Genomic DNA, 13,202 nt, shown 5'->3' on the forward strand with positions numbered 1-13,202 from the left:
AAGTATAATTTACAATGTTATGTTAGTTTCAGGTGTAAAGTGAAATTACAGCAAAGTAATTCAGTTATATATATATATATTCTTTTCCAGATTCTTTTCCCTTAAAAATTACTACAAAATGCTGAGTAAACCATACATCTTCAGGTGTTGTGTTTAGATAGAAAAAAGAGTTATAATTTATTTGTCCAATATTGAGCAGAGAGGTTATTTTGCCTACTAAAATCATACAATATCAATTAAATTAAACTGATGAGTAGCATTTTTTGTTGTTGTTTTTGGTTTTGGGGGGTTTTTTGCGGTACGCGGGCCTCTCACTGTTGTGGCCTCTCCTGTTGCGGAGCACAGGCTCCGGATGCGCAGGCTCAGCGGCCATGGCTCACGGGCCCAGCCACTCCGTGGCATGTGGGATCTTCCCAGACCGGGGCACGAACCCGTGTCCCCTGCATCGTCAGGCGGACTCTCAACCACTGCGCCACCAGGGAAGCCCAGATGAGTAGCATTTTTATAATCAGCTTAAAAACTGTTTATTAAATAAATCTAGCTTTTAAAGATACACTTACAGTTTTAAATCAAGTTATTGAAAAATGCCAACAACATACACCTTAATAATATTCAAATGAAAATATATGCTTTTGAGAAACATATTGATTGATATATTACTTGACTTAAGCCTACCCAGCAAATTTTACTCTAAAATTATTAGCAAGTATGCAGTAATTCAATAATTATAACATTTTGAAAATTTTACAAACATAATTATTGTCATATTATAGTGACTACTATAATTGAATTCTCAATTCAGGTGCCAAGGATTCTAGTAACTTCCTTAATTATATTATTTTATTTAATTTGAAACACTCTATGTGGCATTTTTTAGATGTAAGCTAGCATGATTAAGTAAGAAAACTAACATCTGAGAACATAGATTATGTCAAAAGTCAGTTCTCTAAGACATTGTCTATTATCACTGAAAATCATCAGTATTGTCTGCCCATATCAGAGAAATTTCTGTGAGTATATAACTAAAGATAGCATATAGTTAAAGATTCATTTATCTAGATGTAAATTGTAACCACGTCACATAAATTCAATGCTCATTTAACAGGGACTAGTGATAAATCTTTATGATATCCATATAATTACTTATATAATAGAAAAGATTTCATTGTTATGTATATTAAAATATACTGTTTTGAACTGATATATATAGATTACCTATAGGCATGTTTTGTTCAAAAGAATGAAAATGGAAAAAATATGCATCAGGATTCCATATGGAGTTTCTTAACAAAGGCAAATGTACTCAGTGAAGTTTAAATAACAACCAAAATTGAGGATTTGTTTAATAGCAATACTAAGAGTAATAATAATGCCAATGCTACTATTACTAATAAACCTACAATTATTGAGTACTTGCTATGTGGCAGGCATTGTGACAAGTGTTTTACCAGCACATGGCAGGCATTGCTATCACCATTTTGCAGAATGAGATCCAGAAGGAGATCCAGTGAGGATGTCTAAGTTTTCCAAAGCCACACAATTAATAAATATCTAACCAGGTTTCTTTCTCAGGTCTTCCTGATTGGAAAAAAAAAAAAAACAAGTAATTTAACTTTGTACCAAATTTATTTAATTACTATTAAATATTCTTATGAAATATTTTAGAATCAACCATTTTTACTGAGACCATGATTTTTGGTATATAAGGGCCATGCAAGAACAATGAAGTTTAGAGAACTCTATGAGATTCCAAGGCATTTCCATTTTTTCTTATGAACATTATAATCTTCAGTTGTGCTAACGGATATTACTAATATTTATCATTGACTATAGATGGTTAGTGATTCTAGTTATGTATTTACCATGTTTGACATCAGCTATTACTGGTTACCTAGTTAAATTTCAAGAGTTTATTATTAATTTATGTTGTATGAAAATTTGCTACAACAGTTTATATGAGATAAGCTTCCATTTATCTATAAACAGAAGTAATATATAACTACATTAACCTCCATTTATTATATGCATACATCTAGCAAGGCACTTTGTTAACGTGTAGTGTGGAACTTAATATGGCACTGGGAGAGCCTTCAGTCTAGTGAAATCATGTGTGCTACTGAGGACAATGTTTATGAGAGGAATTTTCTCTCTTAGGGAGTCATGGGAGGAGTAGATGAACCTGTTGAACAGGCAGAGATACCCACACAGGGACGTAAAACAGGGAGTGAGAATGAAGGTCTGAAATTTAGGAAGGAGAATGAGCCCAGAGTCAAAAAATCGAGACTGAGACATTCATATAGGGAGATCATTACTGAAGCCATGAAACTGGATAATATCACCAGAAAGAGATAGAAAGAGAACATAAAGGCAATTATAAAAGAGCAGTCAGAGAAAAAGACAGGGAAATCCACAATGCTAGTGTCTTAGAAGCCAAGTGGAGATAAAATTTTCAAGTGTAGATATTAATAAATGTAAAATTATGGAGAAAATTTGAGGAGGATGATGATTGAGGAGAAATCTAGATTTAGGAATTAAGAGATTAGAGGTAAGCTTTGCAAGAGTACACAGATATACAGTAAAGACAACACCAACATTACCTTCTCCATTCCTAATCCTTTCTTACCAAGAGGGAATCAGAGTTGATTTGTAGGAGCAGTACTTACATGTTGAGAGATCTGGCCTGTCTTCAGAGGGAACAAAGAGAAGCAACAGATTGACCCACTATTTTGTATATTAAAAAATAAAAACTACAAACCCAGTGAAGGATTGGAATGTGACTTTATGATCGAGGATTTTACTTTGTCATATATTGGTAGAATTGGAAGCAGTAAGTGTAGCTTTCTTTTGAAAAAAGCTTGAGAATGTACCAAAATTTGAAGTTATACAAGTAGATAGATGTGGCAAATATTAGGTTTGTTTTTGTTTGTGTTGTGTGTGTGTTCTTTCTTTTAATGTGTAGGATTAAGCATATTTAGAAGATAAAGAAGACAGAAGGACCCATTCTTCAAAGTTTAAAAATGTTGGAGTTTGAGATGAAGTTTGTGGGGAATACCTGTTCTATCCCAGCACTGCCACATAAACAAATTCAAATTTAATTGTATCTTAAATAAATAATGGAGATAAAGTGTGTAATTTAAGAAAATTTTCAGAATGATTTTTCTAGAATGTTACAGTGCCTTTGTAGACAGGGTCACAGAGTAAGTCATACCTGTAAGTGGTGAATCTCAGTAGGAATAACAATAATATTCAGAGCTAAAATGTAACTGATTGCTTTCTATGTGCCTGGCACAGTGAGAAATGTTTCTCATTTATTCTATGTGATTCTACACAACAACCCCATGAAGTAGGTACTATTATTATCCCCATTTTTACACATGAGGAAATAAACAGAGAGCTGATATTTGCGCATGGTCCCACACCAGTAACTGGCACAGATAGTCTGTGAATCCAGGCAGTCTGACAACCTACACTGTTAAAGTCTTAGCTAAGAATGCTATAGGAACTAGACTGATTAGAGCCAGCAAACCCCTCCTTCCCCTTCTTCCTCAGGTCAATTGATGCTCTTTCTGATTGGGCTACCTTTACCGGCTGTCAACTCCCCAGCTCCCTGGATGCATCACTGCTATAAATCCATACCTTAGTCATTGTAACAGTGCTGTTTCCTTTTCAAATGTCAAAATCAAATTCAGCTACCTAAAAAATATTTATAAAATGAATCCAGTGCAACTTGTTAGGGTGCACCCAGAGCGATTCTTGAAAATATTAGCTGGAACCCGTTATAAAATTCTACAGCTGATGGTTCATTTCCCATCAGCAAACAAAAGATCTGCTGTATCACCACACTGTTTCAAGTTACATAATATTCTCCTGAATATGAAGATTTATACTTACCAAAAATAAATCTCTTCAAAGGAAGAGAAAGAGGAGCTTTTTGAAAATAATTCAGCTGGAATCTAAATGATGAGAGGCATATTCTAGCTGGGGGACAACCTGGTCACTCTGCCCTAGTTTCAAAACAACTGTAGATGAGATGAAAGCATGGTGTCCTCTCTCTGAGCGACTGGAACAGAGGAATTTTCAAGTGCCTTAACAGGTTGGGTTTATTTCTTTCAAACTTCTTTTCACTTTTTTTACTCCTAGTTTCTTAAACAAAAAGAAAAACACCTAGAAATTAAGGTAGAAAAACTTAAATCTACAATGTATAAGTTGTACATTGTATGACACTTTTTCTGATTGTTCTAATGCATTTTGATTTCCCCTTATACTTTCTGTACTGTTTGTTTCACATTTAGCTCATGTTAATTTGTGTTCCTGATTGTATGTTCTATTTCTCTGGAAGTTGTTCACTGGTTCTCATTGATGTAGATGAATTACTTCTTTTATTCAGGGCTTTCATTTTCCTTAGTGACTATGTTCTAACAATTATCTATCCTCTTCATCTTCTACCATTATTCTCGTTTGTGTCTATTTGTCTGTATGTAAGCAACAGCTAGAAAACTCACTTCTTTTATAAGAAAAATACTTAGCTAAAAGTTTTAAAGCTGTTTTCTGGCAATAAAAAAATATGAGGTTATTTTATACACATTACAGCTTTTAATGTATATAAATTTTACCTTGTTTCTTAACCTATTAATAGGCATTTATCTGCCACCAAACTAAAAACATGTATAAATAAGTTTTAAAGCAATAGTACCCACTGTAAAAATGTATATATCTTTCTTCCTTGAGAAGCAATAGCTTCTAGCATTTGTAAGTGTGTGGAGACCTTTCAAAGTAAACTAAATAATTAAATTGTGGAGCTCAATTTATTCATTTTCTTGGAAATGCAGGTGGATTTTATTTGGAGACGTTTTATTCACTTAAGAATGCTTTTCCAAAAATATATATGTATAGAATTGTCCTTCAAAGTAGAATGTAGAATCTATGGCAACAGAAAAAAACTTTTATCCTTTTACACTTCAAGTTTTAAGCCTTACACTTAATGCATTTTTCTGACCATTCTAATTATGTTGCATGTCTACAATGGTGAGAGAGGAGATGGTTGGATATTCTCTGATACTAGACAACTAAATGACATTTTCTGAGTCCTAGTTAACTAAGATCAATAACTGAATTTCTTTGTTATTCCCTTTCATGTTATTAGTTTATATTTGTACAACCTCTAAACTTTATTCTGCCCCCATTACAAATGGTAGCCATTCATTTTGCTTTGTTTTCCTTCACTTCTCCTGCAGAGATAATTCTAGACTCTATTTTCCACTCAGTTCTTGACAGTCCAGGCAGTTAGAGAGACTCATTCTTGATATAACAGTTAACTGTGTTACATTCAAAACACCTTAAAGGATTGTTCACCTTTCATTGTGATGTTAGTTCCCACAGAACAAGTAAAATATCCATAGATGATCTGTCAGATTTGCTATTGTGTGCTATTAACATTAGATTTCTTAAATCATCTTTAGACTACAAGTGACAGTCCTTCACCATGAATAAAAATATAAAATGAAATAAAATAGGATTCAGTAAGTGCTTATATACTAAATTCAATATGTGTATTTATATCAAATAAAATAACTAATATTCATAAATCTTATTACAGATGACATGTCCACTTTAAACTTATTAAAATATTTATTTATAATAAGCCTAAGCTTATGTTTTATGTAGATACAGCAGTGATTGGTACCTGATGATTGAACACTGGGAAATATGATTGTCTCTATTTTATATTCTAATGGCCAACACAATCTGCATTACCACATGAATAGAACAAAAATAATTGAAAAGCAAAATGGACATGAAAACAGAAATACAAAGAATAACACAAGCACTTTAAAGCATAAAATGTGTGTATGCATGTATAATTGTTCATAAAATGAGCTCTGATTATTTTACCTGAAGTGAACCTGAGCGATCTTCTAACCCAGGCTTCGTTGGAACGTGGGGAAGCTGAGACACAGAGAGGTCATGTTACTGTGTAAAGTCGCAGATTAAGTAGTGGACAGACTTTGCCCCAAATACTGACTTCTTGATTCTTACCTAGTGAAGATTCCATATAAGTAAACAATTTTGTCAACTAATTGCCTTTTCATTACCTTTTTTTCCCAATAGGGAGACCCACCTGCAGCTGTGCACTAGGGTTCACTGGACCAAACTGTGGTAAGACAGTCTGTGAGGATTTTTGTCAGAATGGAGGGACCTGCAGTGTTACTGCTGGGAACCAGCCTTACTGCGACTGCCAGCCTGAACACACTGGAGACAGATGTCAGTACTGTAAGTGAAAGCAACACCCACAAGACAGTGTGACAGCAGGCTGTGAGCTGTACATTAAGTAATCTTATCACCTAGAACTACACTCCCTCCATTACCTCAATTTCAGCCACGCCCTATTTTTCAAGTCCACCCCCTATCACCCCAAATCTAACAATTCTTTACGTTGTTCTTCATCCATCTCTTATTTTAAAGATTCTGTTCTTTCCTTTCCCAGCTTAGATTCCATGGTCCATCACTGCAGTCATTCCCTTGTATACACCCTTAACAATCTTGCTCCCTCTCCCCTCTCTTGTACTTTTCTAGAAAACCATATCCATGGTTAAATCCAGTTCTTCTTCTGTCCTGAACTGGCACCCCACTGCAGAATGCAACTGAAAAAAAAAAAATAGACTGGTCTAACTTGAGGTTTTATCACTAATCTCATATGGGCATTTACTATGGTTTCCACTGTATTTCATTAATCCATTAACCCTGCTAGATGTCTGTGTCACATCTTCTCCTTTCCCCCCAAACCTTCAATACCTGTGCCCCAACTTTATTCTCAGCTTAGGAACTTGCTTCCTATTTCATTAATAAAAAAAGAAGCTGTCTAAAGAAAACTGCCACAAGCTCCCACCACCAGATCCCTCAAATTACTTTGTCCTACACCACATCCTTTGTCTTCCTTCTTATGACTAGCGACCCATGCGATGTCTAATGCTACACTGTCCACTCCTACATTATATCCCTCTTAGATACTCATGGACACCTCTCATACAACTGTCCCCTCTTTCTTCTGCCTTATCAGTGTTTTTCTTTTTACCTACCTTTCTTTAGAAACTTTCCTTTGTGCTCACATCCCTTTCTAGCTACAACTTTATTTCCCTGCTCATTTGTTTTAACCTAAGGTATAGTTGCTCTACAATATTTTATTAGTTTCAGGTGTACAGCATAATAATTCAGTAATTTTATAGATTTTATACCATTTGAAGTTATTACAAAATAATGGTTATAATTCCCTGTGCTGTACAAAGTATCCTTATCGCTTATCTATTTTATACATAGTAGTTTGTAATCTGATACCCCTATCTTGCCCCTCCTCCCTTTCCTCTCCCCACTAGTTTGTTTTCTATATCCATGAGTCTGTTTCTGTTTTGCTATATACATTCATTTGTTTTATTCTTTAGATTCCACATATAAGTGATATCACACAGTATTTGTCTTTCTCTGTCTGACTTATTTCACAAGGCATAATATTCTCCAGGTCCATCTACATTGCTGCAAATGGAAGAATTTCATTCTTTTTTCGTGGCTGAGTAATATTCCATTGTATATATACATTTTCTTTATCTATTCTTCTGTTGATGGACACTTGGGTTGCTTCCATATCTTGGCTATTGTAAATAGTGCTGCTATGAACATTGGGGTGCATATATATTTTTCAGTTTTTCATTTTGTCCAGATATATACCCAGGACCAGAATCATATGGCAGTTCTATTTTTAGTTTTTGGAGGAACTTCCATACTGTTTTCCATAGTGGCTGCATCAATTTACATTCCCACCAACAGTGTACAAGAGTTCCCTTTTCTCCACATCCTCGATAATATTTGTTGTTTGTAGACTTTTCGATGATAGCCATTCTGACAGGTGTGAGGTGAGAGCTCGTTGTTTTGATTCACATTTCTCTAATAATTAGTGATGTTCAGAATCTTTTAATGTTAACCATCTGTATGTCTTATTTCAGAAAAATGTATTTTTGGGTCTTTTGTCCATTTTTTAATCAGGTCATTTTTTTTTTAATGTTGAGTTGTATGAGCTGTTTATATATGTTCAATATTAACCACTTATCAGCCATATCATTTGCAAATATTTTCTCCCATCAGTAGGTTGTCTTTTCATTTTGTCAGTGGTTCCCTTTGCTGTGCAAAGCTTTTAAGTTTAATTAGGTCCCATTTTCTTTTGCCTTAGGAGACAGATCCAAAAAATATTGCTACAATTTATGTCAAAGAGTATCCTGCCTATGTTCTCTTAAAGTCTTATGGTTTCAGGCCTTACATTTAGGTCTTTAAACCATTTTGAGTTTTTTTTTTACATATGGTGTGAGGCAGTGTTCTAATTTCATTGTTTTACATGTAGCTGTCCTGCTTTTCCAGCACCACTTGTTGAAGAGACTGTCTTTTCTCCATTGTATATTCTTGCCTCCTTTGTAGTAGATTGACTGTAGGTGCATGGAGTTATTTGTGGGCCCTCTATTCTTTTCCATTGATCTGTGTGTCTGTTTTTGTGCCAGTACTACACTGTTTTGATTCCTGTAGTTTGGAGTATAGTCTGAAGTCTGAGAAGGTTATACCACCAGCTTTGCTTATTTTTCCCCCCTCAGGATTGCTTTAGCAATTTGGGGTCTTTTGTGGGTTCATATAAATGTTAGAATTATTTGTTCTAGTTCTGTGAAAAATGTTATGGGTATTTTGATAGGGATTGCATTACATCTGTAAATAGCTTTGGGAAGTGTGACCATTTTAACAATATTAATTCTTCCAATCCAAGATCATAGATATTTTCCATTTCTTTGTATCATCTTCAATTTCTTTGAACAATGTTATATAGTTTTCAAAGCATAGGTCTTTCACCTCCTTAGTTAATTTTATTCTTAGGTATTTTATTCTTTTTGATGTGATTTTTAAAAGGATTTTTGTTTGTTTTCTCTTTCTGATATTTCATTATTAGTGTATGGGAAAGCAACAGATTTCTGTATATTAATCTTGTATCCTGCAATTTTACTCAATTTATTTATTAGTTCTAATAGTTTATGGGTGGAGGCTTTAGGGTTCTCTACATAGAGTATCATTGTCATCTGCAAATAGTGACAGTTTTACCTCTTCCCTTCCAATTTGGATACATTTTATTTCTTTATCTTGTCTGATTGCTGTGGATAGGCCTTCTAATGCTATGTTAAATAGAAGTTGTGAAAGTGGGCATCCTTTTCTGTTCCTGAATTTAAAGGAAAGACTTTTAGCTTTTCACTGTTGAGTATGATGTTAGCTGTGGGTTTGCCATGCATGGCCTTTATTATGTTGAGATATGTTCCCTCTTTCACCATTTTGATGAGAGTTTTTATCAAGAATGGAAGTTGAATTTTGTTAAATGCTTTTTCTGTGTCAATTGAAATGAACATGTAATTTTTATGCTTCCTTTTGTTAATGTGGTGTATCAAATAGATATATTTGCAAATATTGAACCATCCATGTATCCCTGGAATAAATCCAATTTGATCATGCTATATGATCCTTCTTATATATTGTTGGACTTGGCTTGCTAATATTTTGTTGAAGATTTTTACATCGATATTCATCAAAGATGTTGGTGTCTTATTTTCTTTCTTTCTTTCTTTTTTTTTTTTTTGGTAGTGTCTTTGTCTGATTTTTGTATCAGGGTAATGGTGGCCTCATAGAATGAATGTGGAAGTGTTCTGTTCTCAATTTTTGGAATAGTTTGAGAAGTATATGTATTAGCTCTTCCTTATATGTTTAGTAGAGTTTTCCTATGAAGCCATCTGATCCTAGATTTTGTTTGCTGGGAGTTTTTTTAAAAATTATTATTATTATTAGAAATTCAATTTACTACTAGTGATCATTCTGTTCAAGTTATCTGTTTCTTCTTGATTTAGTCTTGGGAGGTGATTCGTTTCTAGAAAATTGTCCATTTCTTCTAGATTGTCCAATTTGTTTGCATGTACCTGTTTGTCATTGGTATTGGTTGTTATTTCTCCTCTTTCATTTCTGATTTTATTTGTCTCCTCTCTTTTTTCTCAGTGAGCCTGGCTAAAGGTTTATCAATTTTGTTTATCTTTATCAAAAAACCAGCTCATGGTTTCATTGATTTTTTCTAGTTTTTTGTCTGTTTTATTTATTTACTCTTTGATCTTTATTATTTCCTTCCTGATACCCTTATGGGCATTTCAGGGTATATGACTCTTTATTTTTCTCTTGCTGCCTTTAGAATTATGTCTTTATCTTCAACTTTTGCCATTTAATTATTTGTCTTTGTATAGGTCTATGTTTCACTTCGTCTTCTTTGGGACCCTCTGTGCTTCCTATATCTAGATATCTGTTTCCTTCTTCAGGTTTTGGAAGTTTTCAGCCATAAGTTCCTCAAATATATTTTCAATCTCTTTCTCTTGCTCTTCTCCTTCTGGGATCCCTATAATACAAATGTTGGTATGCTTAACATTATCACAGAGCTCTCTTAAACTGCTTTCACTTTTTTTAAAACTTGTTTTTCTTTTTGCTGCCCTGATTGGGTGATGTCCAATCTTCTATCTTCCAGATCACTTATGATTCTTCTCTATTACTTACTCTGTTCATTCCTTCTACTGTGTTTTTATTTCAGTTATTGAATTCTTCATTTCTGATTGGGTCTTTTTTATATTTTCTTGTTCCTTGTTAAAATTTTCACTGTGTCTATCTATTAGTTTCCCTATTCAGTTAACATTCTTATTACCAATGCTTTGAATTATTTATCTGGTAAATTGTTTATTTCTGTTTCATTATTTTATTTCATGGTTTTTCTCTTGCTTTTTCAGTTGAGAATATTTCCCTCCCTTTTCATTTTGCTTAACTTTCTCTGCCTCTATGAATTATGTGAAACAATTACCTATTTCAGTCTTGAGGGTGTTCTTATATGGAAACATTTCTATGCAGACTGTGTGTGCTCAGTGCCTTTGGTGGCAGAGCTGGATTTGTCCTGTATGCAAGTCATGTCTTTCCTTAGGGTGTGCTGGCAGCTATCACCTTGGTAGGGGATGGGGCTGGAGATGGAGGGGCTTCAGCTGGAGCTGAGTGTAAGGCAAGAGTTTCTCTCTGCTCGATGGACATATTGGCCCTATCAGGGCTGTGGTCTGATCCCAAGTTGCTGAAGCAAAAGCCATGAGGGTCATCCCCAAGGTACCTCAGTTTCCTTTAAGTGTGTGCTTTCCCCTCTCCCAGCACTGGGACCCTCTGCCCAGAATAGGGTAGTGTCAAAGCAAGGGGGTCTCACATGGGCTCTCAGCCCATGCCTGTCTCAGACAGAGGTTCAAGCTGTCTCTGATGCACTGCCTGTGCAGGCATCAGCAGTTGCTTCCCTCACTCTGTTCAGATGCAGCTTCAAGTCCAAGTCCCCTTTGTCCCTCAAAGCCAATCACTCCCCATGGCCTCTATTGCCAATGCCCTGTTGTAGAATCACACTGCAGAGAAGGTGAGGCCTACATGGACTCCGCATATGTGGGGTGTGGGCTGTGGTAGAGCAGCCACTGTCGGAGATCTGGGTGGCTTCTGAAGCACTGCTTGAGTAATTGCCAACGATGGCCATGGCTGCCCCGTCCGGGCTCCACCCTGTGACCTGTCGCCTCCGTGTCCCATAGTTGAGTTTTTCTCCCCAGTTGTGGCAGCCCCAGATTGAATGCTGCACTGTGACATGCAGCAAGCAGGGCTGGAGCATTTGCTCAGCTTGGGCTTTGCATATGCACAGAGGTGGTAACAAAGCCAGCCGGGAGATTTCAATCTGCCATTTCTGCTCTGCCTTGGGGGGTAAGCCGATATGCATACTCTCCTCAAAAGCAGCAGTTCCTACAGCCTGTTAGTCCCAGTGGTCTTCCAACTTACCAAGGGGGCTTATCTCCCCTGTGTAGGACTCAAGCACTAAGCACCCAATCCATGGCTCTCACAGCTCACTCCTCTAAAACACCCACCCCTTGATTTCCATACGACTCTGCACATTGGAATGGACTCAACAGCTTTTATAAAATACAGTTTACCAAGTTACTTCCAAGGACTTTGATCCTGGTAGCCTGAAATAGGACATCTATAACATTTAAAGTTTTCCAGGTATTTCACATATATGACTAAGATTGAGACCCACTGCCTAGATGATTTCAACTAATTGCATGGCTTTTAATACCATCCAAATATGAATGATTCCAAATTTATATTTCTAGCTGAACTAGTTGTTGCCTGAATCCCAGATGTTTATACCTAAGTGTCTATTTGACAGCTTGACCTGGCTCTAAATTAACCTGATTTTCTCATCCAAAAATTTGTCTACCATAGTTTTCCCTGTGTTTGTAAAGGGAAATACTCATTGTTCAGGTCCAAAAATCGTGAGTCACTTTTGACTCCTCTCTTTCTTTTATACCCCACCTTTATTCTCACATTTACCTTTAAAACATACCCAGAATCTGAATGCTTCTCATCACCTCTATTCTCATTACCCTTATAGAAGCTACCAATATCTCTTACCTGGATTATTACTAATTTATCTCCATGCTTCCTCTCTGCACCCTCTGTATTTATTCTCAAAACAGCAGCCACAGTTTTGTTTTATCCCCCCCAAAAAACTGATTTTCGATCTCAGTCACATTTACTGAGATCTTTCTACATCTAGGCACTCTTGTAATTACTTCTTTTTTTTTTAAATAAATTCTGTTAATCCATTTAATCCTATGAATAAAGTAGCTATTATTTTTATTCTCATTTTACAGAGGAGGCTACTAGGGAGGCATAAATAGCCTCCTGAAGATCGATCACACAGTTACTAATTGGGAAAGCCAAGATTTAAGCTCATACAATCCAACCCCAGGGTCCACACCCTTAAAAATTACTTAACATTGTGGTCCCCAGATTATCTGATATCTTTAAGGACCTCACAGAGAGTGGCCTAGGTCTCTGTTCATTGTAGAAAGTACATGGAACAACATAGAATCAAACTATATATACTGATTTATTTGAGAATGAAAAATAATATTAAATATTTTTTCTCTGATATTATAGCAAGAGACCACTTCTGCAGCAAAGATATTCAGTGTTTTTTTTTAATCTTTATTCGAGTATAATTACTTTATATTGTTGTGTTAGTTGCTGCTGTGTAACAAAACAAATCAGCCTTATGCATACACATGTCCCCATATCCCCTACCT

The 13,202-nt window shown here is 35.5% G+C and overlaps 1 protein-coding gene across 1 annotated transcript in view; it reads left to right on the forward strand.

Moving 5' to 3' along the window:
* Nucleotides 1–13,202, forward strand: part of LRP1B (LDL receptor related protein 1B) — a 1,616,178-nt gene that overhangs the window by 1,535,231 nt on the left and 67,745 nt on the right. Inside the window, exon 85 of the mRNA XM_067742376.1 lies at nt 6,109–6,270. Coding sequence (XP_067598477.1) covers nt 6,109–6,270 — 162 coding nt within the window. The remainder of the gene's footprint in view (nt 1–6,108; nt 6,271–13,202) is intronic.

The sequence above is a fragment of the Pseudorca crassidens genome, chromosome 6 (assembly GCF_039906515.1).
Source record: "Pseudorca crassidens isolate mPseCra1 chromosome 6, mPseCra1.hap1, whole genome shotgun sequence".
Taxonomy (NCBI): Eukaryota; Metazoa; Chordata; class Mammalia; order Artiodactyla; family Delphinidae; genus Pseudorca; species Pseudorca crassidens.